We start from the raw sequence: 18043 nt of genomic DNA on the forward strand, positions 1-18043 counted from the left end.
TTTCCCCTCAGAATCGGGGGTTTCTGGCAAACGGCCCCGGGTTTGGGTTGTGCCCCCCCCCCCGCCCCCCCGGCCAGGACGCGTCGCGCCCTCAGCCAGAGCTGGGGGGGGGGGAAGGCAACGGCCCCAAAACGTGTGGAAAGAAGGGAAACACCCCCCCCCCCCCCCCGGCAAAATATGAAGAAACTCAAAAGGGAAGCGCCGCAGAGCTGGGCCCCCCCCCGGCCAGGAGTGCGCCCCCCCCAGCGCTTGGTTTTTCCTCAAAAATAAAAGAAAATGAGAAAAAAGCAAAGGGGAGGGGGACACGGTGAGCGAGACCCTCCTACCTGAGCCAAGGGGGGGCCGGGGGGGGGTGGGGGGGGGCACGGTTTTTGCTCTGCTTTGAGGCCGGGCTTGGGCGGGGGGGGGGGGGGGGGCGCGGGGGCTCCCAGCCTTTTCCTGAGAGGGATGCGGGGAAGTGGGGGGGGGCGGGGAGGGGGAAGGATCCAGGAATAAAATCGTGGGGGGGGGGAAAGGTGGAAATGGGAGGCAGGCGGCGCTTCCCAGCCCTCGGACGGCGCCTTCCTTACGTTTCTGGTTTTTTTTTTTTTTCCCTGCCCCAAAAAGTTGCGTCCGGGGCGGGGGGGGGGAAATCCAGGAGGAAGGGGGGCGAAGGCGGGGGGGGGAGGAAGGAAGGAAGGGAGGAAGGAAGGGAGGGAGGGAGGAGGAGGGAGGGGAAGGGGGGGGGAGGAAGGAAAAATAGCCCCCCCCCCCCCCCGGCCTTGCCCCGTCCCGTCGACGCCGGGCTCCTACAGCAGCAGCTGCGCGTCGGGGGTCTTGGTTTGGCAACCTTGGCACATCCGCTTGTGTCGCAGCAGCCGGTCTGTCCTGGAGAAGCTCTGGGGGGGGGGGGACGGGGGGGTGTCAGCGGCCCTCTCGGGGCGGGGGGGTGCGTGTCCCCTCCCGGGGGGTGTGTGTGTGTGGGGGGGGGGGGGAGGTGGGTGCGTTACCTGCATGCAGCGCTCGCACTGGTAGGGTTTCTCCCCGCTGTGGACGCGCTTGTGACGCTCCAGGTGGTATTTCTGGATGAAGCGCATGTCGCAGACGTCGCACTCGAAGGGCTTCTCGCCTGTAAAAAAAAACAAAAAAAAAAACAAAAAAAAAACCCCCCAAAAAACCCCGTAAGGAACCGGGGTGGGGGCGTTAATGGGAGCAGCCCCGCGCCGGGGAGGGGGCAGGGGGGGTACCGGTGTGGATGAGGAGGTGTCTCTTGAGGTGGTAGCTGCTGCGGAAGGCGCCGAAGCAGTGCTCGCAGATGAAGTTTTTGGGGATGTGGAGCTGGAAGGAGCCGTTCTGCTTGATCACCACCATCTGCGGAGCAGAGACCCCCCGTCAGTGGCGGGGGGGGGGGGGGGGCCGGGCCGCCCCCCAGAGCCCCCCCCCCCGGCCGTCCTGCGCCTGCCGGAGCTTGAGAAATCATCTTCCTCCTCCTCCTCCTCCTCCTCCTCCTCCTCCTCCTCCTGCGGGGCGGCAAACCTGGCTGCCGAGGCGGGATCCTCTCCGGGAGGAGCGACTGGGTCCCTCGGCGCCGGCCACCCGCTTGCGGCGCTGGCACGGGGAGGGAGGGGGGGTCAGTGGCACCCGGCGCGGCCCCCGGGGTGTGGACCCCCCCGAACCCCCCCCCGGCCCCCAGCGGGGCCCCCCCGACCTGCCTTTTTAATGGATTTCTTGGGCTGCGAGGCCTCGGCCGATTCCTCCTCCTTGCGGCCGCGGGATTTCTCCCCGTCCTGACGCAGCGCCTGGGGGGGGGCGCGGGGAGAGGGGCAGGGTTAGGGGGGGTGTCCAATTATAGGGGGGGGGGTCCAATTATGGGGGGGGGTAGCCAATTATGGGGGGGGGGAGCCAATTAGAGGCGGGGCAAATGGAATTAGAGGAAGAAAAAGTGGAGTTAGTGGGGGAAAAAGTTGGATCAAAGGGGAAAAGGGTCAAATCAAAGGCGGAAAAAGACAAATTAAAGGAGGGAAACCCCCAAGTGAAAGAGGAAAAAGACAAAATAAAAGGGAAAAAAGCCAGATTAAAGGATGAAACAAAGAAAAGGAACAAAAGCCAACGTAAATGAGGAAAAACCCCAAGTAAGAGAGAAAGACGCCAAATTAAAGAACAAACCCACCAAATTAAAGGAGGAAACAGCCAAAGTAAAGGAGGAAACGATCAAAGTAAAGAAGGAAGAAGCCAAATTTAGGGAGGAACAAGCCAAATTAAAGGAGGAAAAAGGCAAATTAAAGGAGAAAACAGCCAAAGTAAAAGATGAAACAGCCAAAATAAGAGAGGAAACAAACAAATTAAAGGAGGAAGAAGACAAATTTAGGGAGGAAAAACCCCAAGGGAAGGAGGAAACGGCCAAAGCAAAGGAGGAAAAACCCCAAGGGAAGGAGGAAACGGCCAAAGCAAAGGAGGAAAAACCCCAAGGGAAGGAGGAAACGGCCAAAGTAAAGGAGGAAAAACCCCAAGGGACGGAGGAAACGGCCAAAGTAAAGGAGGAAAAACCCCAAGGGAAGGAGGAAACGGCCAAAGGAGGAAGAAGCCAAATTAAAGAAGTGGAAGTAAAGGAGGAAAATCCCAAGCTGAAAGAGGAAGGTGACGTGGGGCGGGACGAAGGCAGCAAAGGGCGGGAGGAAGAAGGCGAGGGGGGGGGAGGTGGTGCCAGGAGCCAGCCCCCCCGTTCCCCCCCCCGCCCCGTACCAGCACGTCGGGGCTGCTGCCCCGCTCCCGGCTCTCGCCCTGTTTCCCGCTGGGTTTCGGCATCATCTTCTTGCTGGCGGCGGTGGGGACCAGGCAGACGCCGGAGAGGCCCTCGCAGGCCAGGAGACTCGCCTGCCGGGAGGGGAGAGCGGCCACTGCGGGCGCCGCCGCCCCCCCCCGCCCCCCCCGCCCCCCCCGGAACGAACCACAAACCAAACCCTGGCCGAGGGGGAAACCGGAGAGCGGGCGAGAAACCGGGGCTGCGGGGGGGGGGGGGGAGGGGGGGGGAGGGGGGAGGCAGGAGAACGCCCCCCGCCTCCCCCCTGAACCTCCCCCCCCCCTTTAATTTTTTTTTTTTTTTTTTTTTTTCCGTGAGGCCCCCGCCGAGGACCTGATGGCTAAACGGGAGAATTCGTATCATCCCTGGAAAGGGCGGCTGGGAAAAGGTCCGGAAAAAAGCCCCGGGCCGGGTGATGGGGTGCTGGGAGGGAGGGGGGGGGCCCGCGCCGGCACCCCCCGCCCCGGCGGGGAGGGAGCTGCCGGGCCGAGCGCTCTCCCCCCCCCGCAACTCCCCTGGCTTCTCGGGCTTCCGATCTTGGGGTACGGGGGGGGAAAATTGGGGCTCATTACCTGAGCCATCTTGTGTCTGTCTGTCTGTCCTCGACAAACGGATTGTAACAATTCTTTAGCCTTAATTCTCGCCCAGGAAAAGAATTTTTTTAACGGTTAGAAAGGTGGGTTTCAGTTAATTTTTTTTTTTTTTTTTGCCGGGCTCGTCCAGTACCCTCCACTTTGCCGACATCTTCGCCCTGGGTGCGGTGAGGCGCCTCCTCCTCAGCCCGGGGGGGGGGTTTGGGGGTGGGGGGGGGCTGGCGGGGTTAGGCAGGGTTAGGCAGGAACGGGCAGCTGCCCCCCAAAACGCTTCTTAGAAAGGGGACATCTTCGGCGCTGCCACCCGCCCCCCCCCTGCTCCGGGGCGGGAGCCGCTTCCCCGCGGGGACAACGCTGCTGGTGCTGCTGGTCTTCGCCTGCGGGGAGGGAGGGGGGCGGTTATGGGGCCGGGGGGGGCGAGGGGGGGTGTCCTGGGATTGGGGGCGGGGGGGGGGGAGCAGAGCGAGGGTGGGGCCCTGCTGAGCCGCTGGGGGACACCCCATGGGGACAGGAGGTGGCTGGGGGGGGGTGTGACACTAGGTAAGGGTGGGTCACATGGGGGGGGGGGGTGTGTGTGACATGGGGGGGGGGCATTTTGGGTGGGGATGATACCGTTTAGGAAGGGCAGGGGGCAAAAGGGAGGGGAGAGAGGGGGTGACACTGGGGGGGGAGGGTAGGGGTGTGTGTGTGGGTGTCCCCCGGGGGGGTGATGGGGGGAGGGGGCGGAATGAGGACCCTGGGGGTCAGGGAGGAGGGTGGGGGGCTTGTGGGGGCGACAGAGGGGGTCTGGGGGGGGGGGCCCGGGGACAGGGGGGGTGTCCCCGTCCCCACTGAGCCCCAGCCAGACACCCCATGGGGACAGGAGTTGGCGCCGGGGGGGGCGACATTAGGTAAAGGAGGGGGTGACATGGCGGGGGGGGGGACCTGGTGTGGGTGGGGATGATGCCAGTGGGGGGGCAGGGGGCAAAGGCGGGGGGGGAGGGGGTGACACGGGGGAGGGGGCTGGGGGTGCGTCCCGGGGGGGGTGACACGCGGGGGGAGGGAGGTCCCGTGGGTGGGGGTGACCCAGTGTCGGGGGGATCCCGGGGGGGGGGAGAGGAAGGCACCGGGGGGGTGTGTCACAGCGCGGGGGGGGGGGGGGTCACACCGAGGGGGGGGGGGGGGGGGGAGGGTTGACCCCGCTGGGGGCGGGGCCGCCCCTCCCGGTGGGGGAGCCCCGCGCCTGCGCGCCGGGCCCTCCCCGCCATGGTCCCCCCCCCGCCCTCCCCGCCCCGCCCCCCGGTTCCCCCTCCCCCCCCCCCCTCCCGGTCCTGCCCGGTGGGGGGCGGGGCTGAGGCGGCGGCGCGCGCTGCCGGGCCCGGTGAAGCGCGGGCGGGCGATGGCGGCCTCCGTCCCCCTCCCGCACCCCCCGGTGTGGGCGGGAAGGGCCGGTCCGTACCTGCCGCGGCCCCTCCGCGCTCCGCTCCGCGCCGCACCGACAAGTTTACAAACAGCCGCGGCCCCGGCGCCCCCCCCCTTCCTCGGCCGCCGCCGCCGACCCGGAACCGGAAACACCCGCCCCCCCCGCCTCCGGGGTTCGTCACTTCCGGTGCGGGGGGAGGGGGAGCAGCAGGAAGCGGAAAGGGACGCCGCGCACGCGCAGCGTTGCTACGTGACACCGCCCCGCGGCGGCGCCATCTTGGGGCCGGGCTGTTGCCGGGGCAACGGGGACGGTGCGGGGGAGGGGCGCGGCGGTGCGGCCTGATCCGGTCCGGGGCAGGGCGGCCGGGACCGGGACCGGGCCCCGACCTCACCTCGACCCCAGGCCCCGGCTTCACCCCGACCCCGGGCCCCGTCCCCCGCCCTCCTTCCCCCGGGGGAGCCGCCCGTACACTCTTGTCCCCGGGGAGGGGGTGCCCCGCCGTTATTGCCCCCCCCACACTCCGTTGTTACCCCCTCCGGCAGGCCCGGACCCCTCCATTGCCCCAGGAGGGTGTTTTTACCCCCTCCCCCCGACCTCCCTGGGGGGGTCATCCCGCCGTGACCCCCTGTGGGGGGCTAGTGCCCTCTTTCCTGTGTCCCCTGTCCCCCCCGCAGGAGGCTCTTGCCCTTCCCAGGGGCATCAGGCCATGGCAGGGGGTGGGGGCAAACAGGGCCTGCCCCCCCTCTGCGGTGCTGGGGACGGGCCTGTCCCAGCTGGCGGATACCGGCATCCCCCTGGCATGGGGGGGGAGGCAGTGCTGGGGCCCCCCCTGCTGTCCCCCAGCAGGCCAAGGCCACGTCCCTGTGGCCACCCCAGTGTGGTGGGATGGGGGGGGGGATCCCGGGCAGGGGGGGGTTAACTGTCGCCCCTTCCCTCTCCTTGTGGCCCCTGCGGGCACTGTCCCCCCCGTGTCACCCCTGCCTGGCCCCCAGGCCCCCCCCGGGGGGGGACACACAGTTTTGAGGACACCCCCCCCCCCGGGCTGTGCCTTTAAGAGTGGCTCCCGGCCATCGTGTACTTTGTCCCTTGTCCCCTCTGTGAAGACGAAGACGTGGCCGAGAAGAAATTCCCTGCCCGGGTGAGGTGAGAGCCGGCCGGGGGGGGTGGTGGTGGTGGAAGGTGTCCGGGACCCCCCCGGGATGTCGCAGGGGGTGACGGTCACCCCCTGGGTGACAGGGAGCGGGGTGATGGCAGAGAGCGACGGGCTGGAGCGTCCCGGCCTGGATAAAGCAGCCGGGGAGGAATTCCTGCGGGAAGCCCTGCAGATCCTGCTGGATGAGGCCGTGCGGAAGGGGACGGATGTCACCGAAAAGGTGGGTGACAGCAGGAGGGAGGGAGGGGGACAGGGACGGGGCCCGATCCTGTGCTTGTCCCCGCAGGTGTGTGAGTGGAAGGAGCCGGCGGAGCTGCGGGAGCTGCTGGACCTGGAGCTGCCGAGCCGGGGGGAGCCGCCGGAGCGGCTGCTGGAGCGCTGCCGGGCCGTCATCCGCCACAGCGTCCGCACTGGTCAGCACCCCACCACCAGTTCCGCCCCAGTTTGTCCCACTTCAGCCCCAACTGGGCTCATTTCGCCCCCAGCTGGTCCTGGTTTGGCCCCACTGGTCCCGGTTCAGCTGGTCCTGGTTTGGCCTCGTCTGGTCCCAGCTTGGATACCACTTGTCCCGGTTCAGCTGGTCCCACTTCGGCTCCAGCCGGTCCCAGTTCAGCTGGTCCCAGTTCAGCCGGTCCCAGTTCAGCCCCAGCCAGTCCCAGTTCAGCTGGTCCCAGTTCAGCCCCAGCTGGTCCCCATTTGGCCCCAACAGGTCCCATTTCAGCCCCAGCTGGTCCCAGTTGAGACCCAGTGGGTGCCAGTTCAGCCCAGTTTGTCCTGGTTCAGCCCCGGCTGGTCCCAGTTAGGTCCAACTGGTCCCAGATCAGCCCCAGCTGGTCCCAGATCAGCTGGTCCTGGTTTGGCCTCATCTGGTCCCAGCTGGGATACCGCTGGTCCCAGTTCAGCCGAACTGGTCCCAGTTCAGCTGGTCCTGGTTCAGCCCCAATGGGTCCTAGTTCAACCCAGCTGGTGCCAGTTCATCCCAGTTTGTCCCGGTTTGTCCCTGACTGATCCCGGTTCAGCCCTGGCTGGTCCTGGCTTGGCCCAGCTGGTCCCAGTTCACTCCCATTTCGGCCCCAACTGGTCCCACTTTGTCAGGCAGCAGCTGGGTGCAGGGCAGCCCCCCCGCCCCAGCCAGTCGCTGTCCTGGGGTGGGGGGTCCAGCGCGTCCCCACGCGTGTCCCTGTCCCACACAGGGGTCCAGCATGTCCCCACGCCTGTCCCTGTCCCACACAGGGATCCAGCGCGTCCCCCCACACGTCCCTGTCCCACACAGGGGTCCAGCGCATCCCGACATGTGTCCCTGTCCCACACACGGGTCCAGCGCGTCCCCACGCGTGTCCCCGTCACACGCAGGGGTCCAACACATCCCCACGCGTGTCCCTGTCCCACACAAGACTCTGGAGGTGGCCCCACTCCCACGGGTGACGGTTCCCCCCTTGTGGCAGCGTCCCCGGTGTCTGAGTCCCCATGGTGCTGGGGGTCCCATGAGGAGGGGGCCGAGGGGGTGGCTCCTGTCCCCCTGTCCCTGACGCCATCCCCGTTCCGTCCCCCCCCAGGTCACCCTCACTTCTTCAACCAGCTCTTCTCCGGCCTGGACCACCACTCGCTGGCGGGACGCTTGATCACCGAGGCCCTCAACACCAGCCAGTACGTGCCGGAAGACGGGGGTGTTTTGGGGTGCTGAGGTGTCGGGGAGCCTGTGGGGGGGGAGTGAGGGTCTCGCCCCCCCCACGGGTGCCGTGTCCCCCCCCGTAGATACACCTACGAGATCGCCCCGGTGTTTGTGCTGATGGAGGAGGTGGTGCTGGCCAAGCTGCGGGAGCTGGTGGGCTGGAGCAGCGGCGATGGCATCTTCTCCCCGGGTACCTGCACCGCTTGTCCCCGTCCCTGTCCCCCACCTGTGACCCCCGGTGGGGGCTTGTCACCCCCCCCGGCTGTGACACAGGTGTCCTCGTCCCCCTCGGCAGGAGGCTCCATCTCCAACATGTATGCCATGAACGTGGCCCGGTTCCACCGCTTCCCCGAGAGCCGGCAGAAGGGCAACTGGGCTCTGCCGCGCTTGGCCCTCTTCGCCTCCCAGGAGGTGGGACGGGGACGGGGTTTGGGGACAGGGTTTGGGATCTGTGTGTTCCCCCCACTCCCGATCTGACCCCCATCTTCTCCCCCCTCAGTGCCACTACTCCATCCAGAAAGGAGCCGCCTTCCTGGGCATCGGCACCGACAACGTCCGCCTGGTGGCCACCGACCAGGGGTGAGTGTGACGGGGACGGCCCCACGCCCCGGCCCCGCGGGAGGTTTGATCTGTCCCTGTCCCCAGGGGGAAGATGGTCCCTGAGGAGCTGGAGAAGGAGATCCAGAGGGCCAAGGCCGAGGTGAGGAGGGGTGGGGGGCACAGGGGCGTCCGTGGGGGGCCGGGGCAGAGCCTTCTGCCAAGGGCTCCCTGTCCCTGTCCCATCCCTGTCCCCTGCCCCATCCCAGTGTCCCCTGTCCTGTCCCTGTCCCCTGCCCCATCCCAGTGTCCCCTGTCCCTGTCCCATCCCTGTCCCCTGCCCCATCCCAGTGTCCCGTGTCCTGTCCCTGTCCCCTGCCCCATCCCAGTGTCTCCTGTCCCTGTCCCCTGCCCCATCCCAGTGTCCCGTGTCCTGTCCCTGTCCCCTCCCCCATCCCAGTGTCCCCTGTCCTGTCCCTGTCCCCTGCCCCATCCCAGTGTCCCCTGTCCCCCCCCCCCCAGGGCGCCGAGCCTTTCTTTGTCTGTGCCACCTGCGGCACCACCGTCCTGGGTGCCTTCGACCCGCTGGGCAGCATCGCCGACATCTGCCAGCGCCACGGCCTCTGGCTCCACGTGGACGTGAGTCGCGGGGGGAGACCCGGGGCTGCCCGAGGGGGGACAAGGACGACACGCGTGTCCCCTTGGGCCCCCCCAGGCTGATCCCCCCACCCCCTGCGGTGACGGCAGGGTTCCAACTCAACACCCCTCTCCCCTCCCGGCAGGCAGCCTGGGGCGGCAGCGTCCTGCTCTCCCAAAAACACCGGCACCTCCTGGCCGGCATCGAGAGGCGAGTCACCCTCCCCAGCGCTGAGCCCCCCCCCGCCCCAAAACAGGCTCAAAACTCCCTGTTTCAGGACCGGGGACCGCCCCCCCTCTCCCCACACCGGGGGGTGACTGCATCCCCCTCTCCCGCAGGGCCGACTCGGTGGCCTGGAACCCCCACAAGATGCTGGCGGTGGGTTTGCAGTGCTCGGCCTTCCTGCTCCGCGACACCTCCGTAGGTCCCGCCGCCCCTTCCTAACCCCCCCCCCCCGCCCCGCCTCTCCTGGGGGGCTGCCCCACATCACCCTACACGCCGTCCCGCGTGTGTCACCCCCCACTAGGGTCTCCTCCAGCGCTGCCACGGCGCCGGCGCCACGTACCTTTTCCAACGCGATAAGTTTTACGACATCGCCTACGACACGGGGGACAAGACCCCGCAGTGCGGCCGGCGCGTGGACTGCCTCAAGCTCTGGCTCCTCTGGAAAGCCGTGGGGACCCAGGGGCTGGCGCGACGCGTCGAGCGGGCCTTCGCCTTCACCCGGTGGGTGCCGGGACCCCAGCGGGTGGGGCGGGGAGGGGACACACACTCCCCTCCCCTGCTGTGACCCCCCCCCCCCCGACTCCTAGGACATCAACACTCCCCTCCGTCCCCCCCAGGTACCTGGCCGAGGAGGTGAAGCGGAGGGACGGCTTCCAGCTGGTGCTGGAGGTAGGGCTGCTCGCCTGGGCCCTGCGCGGGGGGGGTTACGTGTGCGTGTCCCCCCCCCCCTTAACAACACCCTGTGGCATTGCTGAGCCCCGAAATGACCTGCCCCAAGGGTTAAATCCTTGGGGTGGGCCTGGAAGAGGGAGGGGGGGACGAACCAGTGCCCCATTGCAGTGGAAAACACCTTCCCCGAGGCCCAGAGTGGTCCTGAAATGGGGAAGGGGGGGGGGGGAAGCAGTGCCCCCCCCCCCTCCGCTGCAGAAAGCACCTACCCTGAGGTTTAAGCCCCCAGAGTGGTCCCGAAATGGGGGTGAGGGGCAAAGCGGTGCCCCCCCCCCCCCCCCCCCCCCGCGGTGGAAAACACCTTGCCCGAGGTTTAACTCCTTAGGATGGTCCCGAAATGGGGGGCGGGGGCGTGGTAAGCTGGTGCCCCCCCCCCGCAGCGGAAAGCACCTACCCTGAGGTTTAAACCCCTCAAGTGGTCCCGAAATGGGGGGGGGGGGGGGGCAGAAAACACCTTCCCCAAGCTCTGCCCTGAGGTCGAAGCCCCCGGGGATTGTCCTGACACGGGAGTGGGGGGCGAAACAGTGCCCCCCCCCCCAGGGTGTGGGGCTCGGCGGGGGGCTGTGATGCCTTTCCTCCTCCTCCTCCTCCTCCTCCTCTTCTTCCCGCAGCCGGAATTCATCAATCTCTGCTTCTGGTTCGTGCCCCCCAGCCTGCGGGGCAAGGAGGGCTGCCCCGATTACTGGCCCAGGCTGGGCAAGGTGAGTGTCGGATCCCCCCCCACCAAAAAATAACCCCTTCAACACCCCCCAAAAAAATCCCCCCCCCCCGCCTCAGCCCCACGGTGTCTTTCCCCCCCCATCCCCGGCGCAGGTGGCTCCGGCCATCAAGGAGCGGATGATGAGGAAGGGCTCCATGATGGTGGGCTACCAGCCCCACGGCGCCAGGGTCAACTTCTTCCGCCAGGTCGTCACCAACCCCCTCGTCACCCGCGACCACCTGGATTTCTTCCTGGATGAGATCGAACGGCTGGGACGGGATCTGTGAGGACTCCCCCCCCGCCTCCCCAAACCCCCTTCCCACCCCCAGCCCCGAGGAACAGGAGCGGGGCCCCGTTTCCCTCCCTTGGAGCCCCGTTTTCCCTCCTTGGAGCCCGTTTCCCTCCCTGAAATCGGGAATAAAAGTGGGCCGGGCCTCAAAACCCCCCGATGGAATAAAACCGCTTTTACTCTTCCCCTTTTCCCCCCAAAAAACAAGGTTGGGAGGGGGGTGGGCAGGCTCTGTGGGGGGGTGGGACCCCCTCATTCCCCCTGCAGGCTGCGGAGGAGGTCGAGCAGCTCGGGGGCCAGGCTGGCGGGGGCCAGGCAGGCGCGGAGCCGGGGGGCCGTGGCCCCTTCCTTCTCCCGCCGCTGCCATTCCAGCAGCATCTCGAAGCTCTGCATGACGGCGTTGCCGGCGTTGTCCGCCCGGATCTGATCCAGGCGGCTCCTCTCCAGCCCCAGGCACCCGATCCCCACCTCCTGCCATTCCTTCCCCAGTTTTTGGGCCACGCGGAGCAAATCTTTCTCCGTCAGCCGTCGAGGGGCAGGGGCGGCCGGCGGCAGGACGGGCCCACGTCCCGCGTCCCCCTTGCCATGTCCCGGGGGTGCCGAGGAGCCGCCGGCAGCCCCCGTCTCCCCGGGGGTCTCTTCCTCCTCCTCTTCCTCAGCGCCGGGCAGGTGGTAGAGGCGGAGGAGGTCGTGGCGGTGGATTTGGCGGAGCAGGTCGGCGAGGACGTGGAGGGCCCGGCCGGGGAAGCGCTGGAGCAGGAGGCGGCAGAGGTCGGGGCGGGTGGCGGGGCCCAGCTCCCCCCGCGGCAGCCGCTCCTCCAGCAGGTACTTGAGGCTCTGGAACTGCTCCTCCGACAGCGCCCGCTGCAGCGCCAGCAGCGTCTCCCGCTCGCCCCCCGCCATGGCCTGGGGGGCAGCCGTCAGCCCCACCGCCTGCCGTGGGGATAGGTCACTTTCTGCCCCATAGGCTGCTGTGGGGCCAGCCCACGCCCCGGCCCCACAGGCTGTCATGGGGCTGGGTCACCCCCTGCCCCACAGCCTGCTGTGGGGACAGCTCACTCTGTGCCCCGCAGCCTGCCGTGGGGATGGGTTACCCCCTGCCCCATAGACTGCTGTGGGGCCAGGCCACACCCGTCCGCCACAGGCTGCCATAGGGACAGGTGAGCCTCCGCCCCACAGCCTGCCCAGGTCACCCCCTGCCCCACAGCCTGCCGTGGGGCCAGCTCACTCTGTGCCCCGCAGCCTGCCGTGGGGCCGGGTGTCGCTGGACCCCCCCCATACTCCCAATCTGCCATGGGGCCCGGTCACCCCGCGCCCTCCCCGCGCCCCCCAGCCCGCCGTGGGTCCCGGTGCGCCCCCAGCCCCGATCCCCCCCCTCCCCGTCCCTCCGCGTCCCCTCGCCCGCCGTGGGTCCCGGTGCCCCTCCAGCCCCGATCCCGCCCCCCACCCCCCCCCCCCACGCGTCCCCACGCGCCCCTCACCGCGCTCCGCTCGCGCCGGTCCCGCGCGGGGCGTGGCCTCCCGCCTCCCGCCAAGGGTCAGCGCGGGAAACGGGGGCGAGGCCAGAGGCGTGGCTTAGAGCGGGAGAGGCGTGGTTTGATGTTTGGTGGGCGGGGCTTGGAGGCGGGGCGGTGCTTAGGTGGGTGTGACCTGGGGCGGGGGCGTGGTTTGTCGGGAAGGAGGCGGGGCTCAAAGGTGGGCGTGGCTTGTGGTGGGCGTGGCTTGGGGCAGATTCGGGGAGCGGGGGCAGCTCGGGGGGCACTTGGGGGGGTCTGGGGGCAGTTTTGGGGTGCGGGGGCAGCTCTGGGGGGGCATTTAGGGGGTCTGGGGGCAGTTTCAGGGTCTGGGGGCAGCTCGGGGGGGCACTTGGGGGGGGGTCTGTGGCAGTTTCGGGGCACGGGGGCAGCTCGCGGGGGCACTTTCCGTCTGAGGGGCAGTTCGGGGGGCACCAGCTCGGGGGCTTTGGGGGGGGGGTGTCCAGGCACCCCGAAAGCACTGGAGGGGGGGGGAGGCTGAGCCCAGTTTTGGGGTGTTTTTCCCCCCCGGAGGCAGCCGGCGGGAGCGCCATACCCCGCGTCCCGCCGTGCGGGGGGGCCCGGCCCGTCACGGGGGGGGGCAGCGGGGGACCCCCCCCGGCCCCTCGGCGGCCGCCAGCGGGTGCCCCCTCGGGTCCACGCACCAGCAGCGCCCACGCTTCGGCCCGCGGGAGGCCCGGCACTGCGGGGGGGGGGGGGGGCGCGGCGTAAGGTGGGGCAAGGGGAAACTGAGGCACGGGGGGGGGGTGTCGGGATATTGGGGTCCCCCCTGAAAATGGGGAAACTGAGGCACGGGGGGCCCTGGGTGCTCTCTGGCCTCCCCCTCACCTCCCCCGGGGAAACCGAGGCACGGAGGGACGCCCCCCCCTCGAAACTGGGGGAAAACGAGGCACGGGGGGGGCAAGGTTTTGGGGGGGGTCCCCCCACGCCCCCCACCACGGGGAAACTGAGGAACGCGGGGGCCCTGGGTGCTCTCCCCCCCCCTTAACCCGCCCCCCCGGGGAAACTGAGGCACGGGGGGGGTGCGGGACATCGGGGTCCCCCCCCAAAATGGGGAAACTGAGGCACGAGGGGGTCCCTGGGTGCTCTGACACCCCCCCCACCCCACCCCACACGGGGAAACCGAGGCACGGCCCCCCCCCCGCCGCCCCCGGGGCCGCCCTCCGCTGCCGAAGGAGGGTCCGGGCCGCCCCCCCCCCGCCCCGTGTGCCCCCCCCCGCGTCCCCCCCCCACCTGCTTGGGCCGGTAGAAGCCGCGGGGGTCGCAGTTGGGGAGGAAGATGGCGGCGGCGGAGCGGTAGAGCCCCCCCCGCAGCTCCTGCAGGGCGGCGGCCAAGTGCCCGCGGCAGGGGGGCTGCGGGGGGGGCACGGGGGGGGGGTCACACCCCCGGTAACCCCCCAACCCCCCCAGCCCGATAACACCCCCCCCCCCCCCCCGCATCGGACCCACCGTCTCCAGCTCCTCCGCGTCGTCAGCCGGGGGGGGCCGGGGGGGCGGCGTGGGGGGGGGTCCCTCCTGCGGGGGGTCCCCTGGGGGGGGGGCACGGGGAGGGGACACACGCCCAGGACTCATCCCGTGCCCCCCCGCCGCCACTGGGGGGCGCCCCAGTCCCCAGGGATATCGGGGTCCCCTCCCACCCCCCCCCCAGAGGTAGAGACCCCCCCCCCTATTTAAGCTCCCCCCCGATATGTGGGGCCCTCCGTCCCCCAGCGATAGTGCCCCCCCGCTTCTAGCCTCCCCCCCGATATTAGGGTCCCGCCCCCCTCGGGATGGGGGTCTCCCCCATTCCCGCACCCCCGGGGGGCACCCGCAGATACCGGGGGGGGGGGGGGGGGGCGCTCCGGGTCCCTTGCCGGGGGCTCAGCCCCCCCCCCGGCTGCCCCCGTGGCCCCTCCGGACGGACCCCGGGGGTATTTGTCCCTCCCCGGTGCCGCCCCCCCGCCCCGTCCCCGCCGGGCTCCTCCCCGGGGACCCGCTTGCCCCGGAGCCCCCCCCGCCCGTCCCCGGGGGCACGGGACTCCCCCGCTGCCCCCGTCCCTGTCCCGGGGCTCCGGGACCCCCGCCGTGTCCCCGTCCCTCCCCACCACCCCCCCCCGGGACCCTCCTCCGGGGGTAACGGGACCGCCCCGGTGCCCCCATCCCCGTCCCGGGGGCTGCGGGCCTCTCCCGGTGCCCCTGTCCCGGGGGCCCCCCCGGGGACCCCCCGGTGCCCCCCATCCCTCTCCCGGGGTAACGCGCCCGTCCCGGTGCCCCCGGCCCCGTCCCGTCCAGCCCCCCCCGGCCCCAGCCCGGCGCCCCCCTCCCTGTCCCGGTGCGTCCCCCGGGGCTCCCCCCGCCCCGGTTCCCCCTCCTCTCACCTGGGGGGGCGGCGGTGGCGGCGGGGGGGGCGCGGAGGGGGCGGCAGGTCGCGGTGCCCCGCAGGAGGGCGCGGAGCGGGGCGCGTTCCCCGGGCCGGGGGGTGCAGCGGAGCCCGCGGGCGCAGCCGGGGGTGTAAACCCCGCACGGCTCCCCGGGGCCACGGGACCCCCCCGCCGCCGCCGCCGCCGCCGCCGGGACCCCCCCGCCGCTGCCGCCCACCGGGACCGCCGCCTCCCACAGCAGCAGCAGCACCGGCAGCAGCCGGCGGCCCCCCGCATGGCGGCACCGGGAACGGGACCGAGATCGGGACCCGGCACCGGGATCGGGATCGGGACCCCGGGCGGGGACCCGGGATCGGGATCCGGGACCGCGACTCGGGATCGGGATCGAGACCCGGCACCAGGATCGGGATCGGGACCCGGGATCCGGATCCGGGACGGCGACCCGGGATCGGGATCGGGACCCGGCACAGGGATCGGGATCGGGACCCCGGACCGGGACCCGGGATCGGGATCGGGACCCTGGATCAGTACCGGGATCCGGATCCGGGACTGCGACCCGGGATCGGGACCGGGACCGGGACCGGGACCGCGACCCGAGACTCGGGACCGGGATCGGGATCGCGACCCGGGATCGGGATCCGGGACCGGCACCGCGACCCGAGAGTCGGGACCCGGGATGGGGATCAGGTCCCGGGATCGGGATCCGGGATCGGGTTCCGGGACCGGGGCCCCGGGACCCAGCCCCCGGTACCGGGCCCGGTGCGGTGCCCGCCGCCTCCCGCTCTGCCCCCGCCCGGCCCCGCCGCCGCCCTTAAGTACCGGCGTCCCGGCCCCGGGGGGGTCCGGGGAGCGGGGGGGGGCACCGGGGGCTGCACCGGGACGGCGGGGCCGGGATGCTGCCACCCCCCCCGGCGCGGGAGGGGGTTCCCGCGGGTCTGGCCCCCCCCGGAGCCCCGGCGTCTGCGCCCCCCTCCCGGCATCCCCAGTATCCCCAGTCGTCCCAGTGCCCTCCACTATCCCCAGTCCCCTCCAGTCCCCCCAGTCTCCCCCAGTCTCCCCAGTGCCCCCCACTATCCCCCAGTACCCCCCATTGCCCAGCCCCAGTCCCACCAGTATGCCTCAGTATCCCCAGCCCTCCCATTCCTCCCAGTGTCCCCCAGTATCCCCAGTCCCCCCACTATCCCCCAGCCTCCCCACTACCCCCCAGTTTCCCCAGTATCCCCCAATATCTCCCAATCCCCCCAGTATCCCCTAGTATCCCCCCAGAACCCCCAGTGACCAGACCCAGTCCACCCAGTATCCCCAGTTCCCCCAGTATCCCCCAGTATCCCCAGTGCTCCCAGTCCCCCCCCCCAGTATCCTCAGTCCTCCCGGTCCCTCCAGTCTTCCCCAGTTCTCCCCACTATCCCCCAATCCCCCCAGTATCCCCAGTCCCCCCCAGTCCCCCCAGTATCCCCAGTCCTCCCAGTCCCCCCCGCACTGAGTCCGCCCCCACGCCAGGGGGCGCTCTCACGCTGACCTCACCCCTCCCATCCTGGGTCCGCGGCGTCATGTGACCGCGACACCCTCCTCCCCCCTCCAGCGGCGGGCTCCTCCCCCCACCCGCTCCTCCGGCCTTCGATTGGCGCAGCGGGCCGTCAGTCGGAGCGCGACGGGCGGCGATTGGCCGAGGGGCGCGGCGGGGCGGGAGGAGGAGGCGGAGGCGGAAGCGCGGGTCCCCGGATGTGAGTGCGGGCGGCGGGGCCGGAGCCGGGAGCGGCCGCAGCGCGGAGCCCATGGCGGGGGCGGGCGGGGCCGGGCCGGTGAGGGCGGGGGGGGGACCCCGGTATGGGGGTGGGGGCCCCGGTATGAGGGGGGGGCGCGCGCGCGGTTGTGGGGCTGGGGGAGGCCCGTGGTACGGGAGGGCCCGGGTACGGGGGGGGCCCGGTTGTGGGGCTGGGGGAGGCCCCCGGTATGGGGGGGGGGCGGTTGTGGGGCTGTGCTGGGGGAGCCCGGGTACGGAGGGGCCCGGTTGTGGGGCTGGGGGGGGGGGTCTGAGTATGGCTGGGGGCCCTGGAGGCGGGGGGGGGGCGGTTGTGAGGCTGGGGGGCGGACGGCCCTCGGTATGGGGGGGTTCTGGGTACGGGGGTATCCGGTTGTGGGGCTGGGTATGGGGGGGATGCTGGTGGGGGGGGGGGTCCTGGGTAATGGGGGGGCGGTTGTGGGGGCTGGGTGTGGGGGGGGGGGATCAGGTTTTGGGGCTGGGGGGGGGGGGGTGGTTTTGGGTATATGAGGGGGGTTGGGGGTGGGATGACCCGGTTGTGGGGCTGAGGGGGGCTGGTTGTAGGGGCGTGGGGGCAGTTACGGGGGGGGCTCAGGGGTGGGTATGGGGTGGCTGAAGGCGGGGTTGGGCTCGGGGGGGGGTGGTTGTGGTGGGTGGGGTGCACCCAGTGGTGGGGAAGGGGGTGGGGTGGGTGTTGGTCCCGTGGGCCGGGGGGGTCCCTGACTGCCCCCCCCCCCCCCCCCCCCCCGCAGGTGTCCCCTCGCCATGGATGACCTGAACCTGCACTACAGGTTCCTCAACTGGCGCCGCCGCATCCGCGAGATCCGGGAGGTGCGCGCCGTGCGCTACCAGGAGCGCGCCAAGCACATCCTGGTGGACGGAGACACCCTCAGGTACCCGGGGGGGGGCACACCTGTGCGGGGGGGGGGGGGGGGTGTGCCGGGAGTGACCGTCACCCTTGATTTGTGTCCCGTCCCCCCCCCCTCTCCGCAGCTATCACGGGGACTCCGGCGAGGTCGGCTGCTACGTGGCCCCGCGGCCCCTCACCAGGGACAACAACTACTTCGAGGTGACGCCGCGCCCCGGGGGGGTGGGGGGGGGTCCCCCGCTTCGTTTTCAGTTGGGGGTGGGCGCGCTGAGGGGTTCCTCTGTGTGTGTGTCGTGTCCCCCCCCCCCCTCCAGGTGTCCATCGTGGACAGCGGGGTGCGGGGCACCATCGCCGTCGGCCTCGTCCCCCAGTATTACAGCCTGGACCACCAGCCCGGCTGGCTACCCGACTCGGTGGCCTACCATGCCGATGACGGCAAGTGAGTGGGGGCCACTGGGACCCGGGGGGGGGGGGCGTGTGTGTGCCAAGACCTAGGGGGATGCACTGGGACCTGAGGGGGGCTCCCGGGACCCTGCGGGGCTGTCAGGATCCTGAGGGGGCTGGTGGGGGGCAACGGGGATCCAGGGGGCTACTGGGACCTGGAGGGGCTGTCAAGACCAGGGGGTTGCAGGACCCTGGGGGGCTGCTGGGACCTGGGGGGGCTGTCAGGACCCTGGGGGGGCAGTGGGACCTGGGGGGCCGCTGGACAGGGGCCTGCTGGGACCCAGAGAGTTGCCAGGACCTGGGGGCCTGCTGGGGACCTGTGGGGCAACTGGGATCCAGGGGGCTACTGGGACCTGGT

The 18043-nt window shown here is 70.7% G+C and overlaps 5 protein-coding genes across 20 annotated transcripts; 2 read left to right on the forward strand and 3 right to left on the reverse strand.

Moving 5' to 3' along the window:
* Positions 1-6: 6 nt before the first annotated feature.
* On the reverse strand, positions 7-4961 carry ZNF740 (zinc finger protein 740). Of its 3 annotated transcripts, none has more exons than XM_074571408.1 (8): positions 4811-4961; positions 3506-3749; positions 2722-2853; positions 1692-1778; positions 1516-1587; positions 1227-1350; positions 990-1108; positions 7-878 (listed from the first exon to the last, which is right to left on the reverse strand). In XM_074571408.1, exons 2-8 carry the CDS (start codon positions 3521-3523, stop codon positions 789-791), a joined length of 642 nt encoding a protein of 213 aa, XP_074427509.1. In that variant the 5' UTR covers positions 3524-3749; positions 4811-4961; the 3' UTR covers positions 7-788. The 3 variants fall into 3 exon arrangements, with proteins under 3 accessions (XP_074427509.1, XP_074427510.1, XP_074427511.1); XM_074571409.1 differs by having other exon boundaries at positions 3352-3749; XM_074571410.1 differs by lacking the exon at positions 1516-1587.
* A 107-nt stretch (positions 4962-5068) lies between these two features.
* CSAD (cysteine sulfinic acid decarboxylase) lies at positions 5069-10900 on the forward strand. 11 transcript variants are annotated; one of them, XM_074571404.1, is made up of 15 exons: positions 5069-5917; positions 6011-6147; positions 6214-6340; positions 7484-7574; positions 7683-7789; positions 7895-8010; positions 8099-8178; positions 8245-8299; positions 8659-8775; positions 8919-8983; positions 9112-9193; positions 9300-9499; positions 9586-9667; positions 10339-10428; positions 10634-10900. In XM_074571404.1, the coding sequence occupies exons 2-15, from the start codon at positions 6022-6024 to the stop codon at positions 10712-10714; spliced, it is 1419 nt and encodes a 472-aa protein (XP_074427505.1). In that variant the 5' UTR covers positions 5069-5917; positions 6011-6021; the 3' UTR covers positions 10715-10900. The 11 variants fall into 11 exon arrangements, with proteins under 11 accessions (XP_074427505.1, XP_074427503.1, XP_074427497.1 ...); XM_074571402.1 differs by having other exon boundaries at positions 5076-5917; positions 9616-9667; positions 10541-10900; XM_074571400.1 differs by having other exon boundaries at positions 5680-5917; positions 10541-10900.
* On the reverse strand, positions 10877-12896 carry LOC141736815 (uncharacterized). Of its 2 annotated transcripts, none has more exons than XM_074571407.1 (2): positions 12787-12896; positions 10877-11649 (listed from the first exon to the last, which is right to left on the reverse strand). In XM_074571407.1, exon 2 carries the CDS (start codon positions 11617-11619, stop codon positions 10969-10971), a length of 651 nt encoding a protein of 216 aa, XP_074427508.1. In that variant the 5' UTR covers positions 11620-11649; positions 12787-12896; the 3' UTR covers positions 10877-10968. The 2 variants fall into 2 exon arrangements, with proteins under 2 accessions (XP_074427508.1, XP_074427507.1); XM_074571406.1 differs by lacking the exon at positions 12787-12896 and adding an exon at positions 12198-12536.
* LOC141736813 (uncharacterized) lies at positions 12688-16163 on the reverse strand. Its single transcript, XM_074571392.1, has 5 exons — positions 16136-16163; positions 14609-15421; positions 13701-13780; positions 13485-13604; positions 12688-12933 (listed from the first exon to the last, which is right to left on the reverse strand). Exons 1-5 carry the CDS (start codon positions 16161-16163, stop codon positions 12820-12822), a joined length of 1155 nt encoding a protein of 384 aa, XP_074427493.1. The 3' UTR covers positions 12688-12819.
* Positions 16117-17702, forward strand: SPRYD3 (SPRY domain containing 3). 3 transcript variants are annotated; one of them, XM_074571413.1, is made up of 4 exons: positions 16117-16335; positions 17165-17266; positions 17367-17442; positions 17556-17702. In XM_074571413.1, coding segments are annotated over exons 1-4 (309 nt in total). In that variant the 5' UTR covers positions 16117-16333; the 3' UTR covers positions 17685-17702. The 3 variants fall into 3 exon arrangements, with proteins under 3 accessions (XP_074427514.1, XP_074427512.1, XP_074427513.1); XM_074571411.1 differs by having other exon boundaries at positions 16125-16335; positions 17126-17266; positions 17556-17700; XM_074571412.1 differs by having other exon boundaries at positions 16136-16413; positions 17126-17266; positions 17556-17700.
* The last annotated feature ends 341 nt before the right edge of the window (positions 17703-18043 follow it).

Source organism: Larus michahellis, unplaced genomic scaffold (genome assembly GCF_964199755.1).
Source record: "Larus michahellis unplaced genomic scaffold, bLarMic1.1 SCAFFOLD_570, whole genome shotgun sequence".
Lineage (NCBI taxonomy): Eukaryota > Metazoa > Chordata > Aves > Charadriiformes > Laridae > Larus > Larus michahellis.

What these genes read in the sequence shown, in the direction of transcription:
- SPRYD3 (XM_074571411.1), top strand. An exon ending in GTGGACGGAGACACCCTCAG is followed by an intron (nt 17,267 to 17,366) that starts GTACCCGGGGGG and finishes CCCTCTCCGCAG; the next exon opens with CTATCACGGGGACTCCGGCG. An exon ending in GGGACAACAACTACTTCGAG is followed by an intron (nt 17,443 to 17,555) that starts GTGACGCCGCGC and finishes CCCCCCCTCCAG; the next exon opens with GTGTCCATCGTGGACAGCGG.
- LOC141736815 (XM_074571407.1), bottom strand. Translation starts at nt 11,619, where the DNA reads ATGGCGGGGGGCGAGCGGGAGACGCTGCTGGCGCTGCAGCGGGCGCTG.
- LOC141736813 (XM_074571392.1), bottom strand. Translation starts at nt 16,163, where the DNA reads ATGACGCCGCGGACCCAGGATGGGAGGG. An exon ending in GCGGACCCAGGATGGGAGGG is followed by an intron (nt 15,422 to 16,135) that starts GTGAGGTCAGCG and finishes CCGGTACTTAAG; the next exon opens with GGCGGCGGCGGGGCCGGGCG. An exon ending in ACGCGGAGGAGCTGGAGACG is followed by an intron (nt 13,605 to 13,700) that starts GTGGGTCCGATG and finishes CCCCCCCCGCAG; the next exon opens with CCCCCCTGCCGCGGGCACTT.
- CSAD (XM_074571393.1), top strand. Translation starts at nt 5,974, where the DNA reads ATGTCGCAGGGGGTGACGGTCACCCCCTGGGTGACAGGGAGCGGGGTG. An exon ending in CCGCCACAGCGTCCGCACTG is followed by an intron (nt 6,341 to 7,483) that starts GTCAGCACCCCA and finishes GTCCCCCCCCAG; the next exon opens with GTCACCCTCACTTCTTCAAC. An exon ending in GCCTCTGGCTCCACGTGGAC is followed by an intron (nt 8,776 to 8,918) that starts GTGAGTCGCGGG and finishes CCCTCCCGGCAG; the next exon opens with GCAGCCTGGGGCGGCAGCGT.
- ZNF740 (XM_074571408.1), bottom strand. An exon ending in GCAGCAGCCCCGACGTGCTG is followed by an intron (nt 1,779 to 2,721) that starts GTACGGGGCGGG and finishes GCCCCCCCCCAG; the next exon opens with GCGCTGCGTCAGGACGGGGA. An exon ending in ACACCTCCTCATCCACACCG is followed by an intron (nt 1,109 to 1,226) that starts GTACCCCCCCTG and finishes TTTTTTTTACAG; the next exon opens with GCGAGAAGCCCTTCGAGTGC.